The 2,855-nt window shown below is 44.8% G+C and overlaps 1 protein-coding gene across 1 annotated transcript in view; it reads left to right on the top strand.

The window, feature by feature from the left end:
* Wdr60 (WD repeat domain 60) overlaps positions 1-2,855 on the top strand; it is a 54,605-nt gene that overhangs the window by 7,481 nt on the left and 44,269 nt on the right. Inside the window, exon 5 of the mRNA XM_005343692.3 lies at positions 2,003-2,332. Coding sequence (XP_005343749.1) covers positions 2,003-2,332 — 330 coding nt within the window. The remainder of the gene's footprint in view (positions 1-2,002; positions 2,333-2,855) is intronic.

Raw genomic sequence — 2,855 nt, 5'->3', positions numbered from 1 at the left:
TCTCAGTAATAGGGTGATTGATATGTCTGTCACCTAAGATATTTTGTCTTAGGGTTACTGTTGCTATGATGAAACACCGTTACCAAACACCCTGGGGAGGAGAGGCTTTATTTGGCTCACACTTCCACATGGAGTCCATCACCAAAGGAAGTCAGGACAGGAATTCAAGCAGGTCTGGACCCTGGAGTCAGGAACTCGATGCACAAACATTGGAGGGGAGCTGCTTATTACCCCAGGGCTTGCTCCGTCTGCTTTCATAGAGAACCCAGGACCACCAGTGCAGTGATGGCACCACCCACAATGGGCTGGGCCATCACCCATCAGTCACTAATAAGAAAATGCCCTACAGTGAGATCTTATGGAAGCATTTTCTCAATCGAGGTTCCTTCCTTTCAGATGGCTCCACCTTGTGTCAGGTTTATATAAAACTGGCCAGAAAACCATTTTTTTTTTTAAAAAAAATCATTCTGGGCTGAAGAACATTAGAAGGGATTCCTCCTTTGCTCTGTGTGGGTGTTTTCTTATGGACGTTAACCACCCTCATATTAATTACCGCTTGTGTAGCACTTACTTTCTAGTGGCAAGTCTTCGGTATACTTTAAAAGGTTAACTCTTTGCTATGCTTTTATGATGCTATTTTTTAAAAAAAAATTTGATTTGAGGAATCTTTTATAAGTAAGTGCAAATTATGGCATAGATAAGTTTGTATTTTGGCAGAGAGAATGTTTCACAAACCGTCTTCCTCCTCCATAGTGATGGAAGTGATTGTCTGGGTTTTATTAGGGGTCTATAAAAGTTCTTTAGACTTAGCTTTTTAATTCACATAGTTAACTTTGACAAGTGATCTTAGGTACTGACCTGCCTTTAAGGCTGAGGGGCTCAGTCAGAACCCCCTAATTTCTCTAGAAATACTGTCCTGGCAGAAATAAACAGAGTGAACTAGAGCTAAGGAGAACCAAGGAAGGAGGTAGGGGGACTCTTAAGCACCCCAAATTGGTGAAAAGAACATAGAGAACCAAGGTGTGCCATGGGAGTGAGTGAGTGCAACGGCCCTTGGCTTTGACGGATCCAGTCAGGCTTGCTCAGGGTCTGATTTCGAGATGGAATCAGAGCTAGGACACCATCGTAATAACTCCTGTCACGAGAGACTCGCTGAACTTTGGTGGTGGTGTTGGGATAAAGAGATGGCTGATGATAGTCATTTTGTCTGGGTGGGAATGAGGGACAGCTAAGGGAAGGCGGCATACCTTGTCCCTGCATGCAGACAGCAGCAGCAGCAGGTGCTGGTGTTCTCCACAGGGACTGCCTTCCTACGGAAGTCACCAAGACCTTGCCACAGAGCCTACAGGACTGTGGAGCTGAAGGTGAAGGACAAATTAAGAGTGTTGTGGAGCAAGAAAGAAGGCCAATTCTATGTGCTTTGCTGTGTGTCTGGGTTAGTTCTCTGTAACTATAATAGTATATCCAAAGAAATCAATATATAAAAAAGAAAGGTTGACTTTGATGCAGAGTATTGGAACTTTCAGCCCAGGACTCTTTGGCCCTGTTGTAGGGCAGTGGCATGTTGTGGGAATGCATGGTGGAGCAAAGCTACTCACATCCCAAGTCAGGTAAGAGCGAGGAGGAGAGAGGAATAGGAAGAGTTGAGGCCCACAGTCCCCGCAGCCTTTCCTGGGGCTGTGCCTCCTGCAGGCCACAGTACCTCCCAGCAGTGACTGCCTAGAGACCAAGCCTTCACACAGGGCACCCACACCATCATCTTGAGGAATTTTGACATTTTTAACGTCTGTCCAGGAGGGCATCTCTGCTTAGATCCTGCTGCTTTGCATTGCTTCTTGGTGTGAATGAGGATCACTTTTCTTCCAGGACAGCAGACTGAGGATTGTAGGGATACAGAGCAGTGCTGGCTGTGTGATTTTTTGTGTTTGTTTGTGTTTTTTTTTTTCTGCTTCTTTCATCCTAAAATACATAGACAGTGCTTGTGACCCCTTTGCTCACATAGATTTCCCTGTTGGTTTCAAAGCTGCAGTACGGAGACAGTAAAGAGAATCCTCTCAACTACTGGCTGTATAAAGAGGAAGGTGAAAAGAAGCACAGGAAGGTGAGAGATACAGATCGGGACAAGAGACACCGAGACAGAAGCAGCACGAGGGAGAAAAGAGAGAAACATTCAAAAGAAAAGGGGAACTCGCTCTCTGACAGGGAAGTGGAAGAGAGACACCGAGAGAAGCGGCACAAGGAAGGACTCCATCATGATGAGGAGAGGCGCCGCAGTCACGCAGATAAAAGAGAGAGATCTGGGAGAGAGGAGCACAAGAGGAGGGAAGCGAAGGTATCACTGTTTTCCATGTCAACATGTAGAGAAAGTTGCTCAGGGTCGCCTAATAATGTTACACTTTACTGTCTAATATCCTGCTAATCTTTGTTACTGCAACAAAATGTATGCTATAAAGAAATGAAGGGAGGACAGATGTGTCTCATCTCATGTTTTCAGAGACCAGTCCATTGTGGCAGAGGGAACAGGCCGGTGTTACTGCTTTTTAGGCCTCTAGCATATGTGATGTGCCGTCCACATTTAGGTGGGTCTTTCTGCTGACTGATCCTAACTCTTTGGACACATCTTCATGACAGTCAGGAGTATGCTTTGTAGATATTGTAGGAGCTTCTCTAAGTTGACAATGTTAACCATCAATGGTTATGACATACAAAATATGACTTAAGTCAATACTTTGTAATCAATAGAGGGAGATTACTAATCCTTTTAAAAGTGTGAACTCAAATCTTTTAGTTATGTGTTCTACCCTTCCGCCCCCAGATATGAGAGGTTTTGCTATGTTGTGCAGGCTGGTCTAGAG

The sequence above is a fragment of the Microtus ochrogaster genome, chromosome 1 (genome assembly GCF_000317375.1).
Source record: "Microtus ochrogaster isolate Prairie Vole_2 chromosome 1, MicOch1.0, whole genome shotgun sequence".
Lineage (NCBI taxonomy): Eukaryota > Metazoa > Chordata > Mammalia > Rodentia > Cricetidae > Microtus > Microtus ochrogaster.
This window is presented reverse-complemented; position numbering and strand designations above follow the sequence as displayed.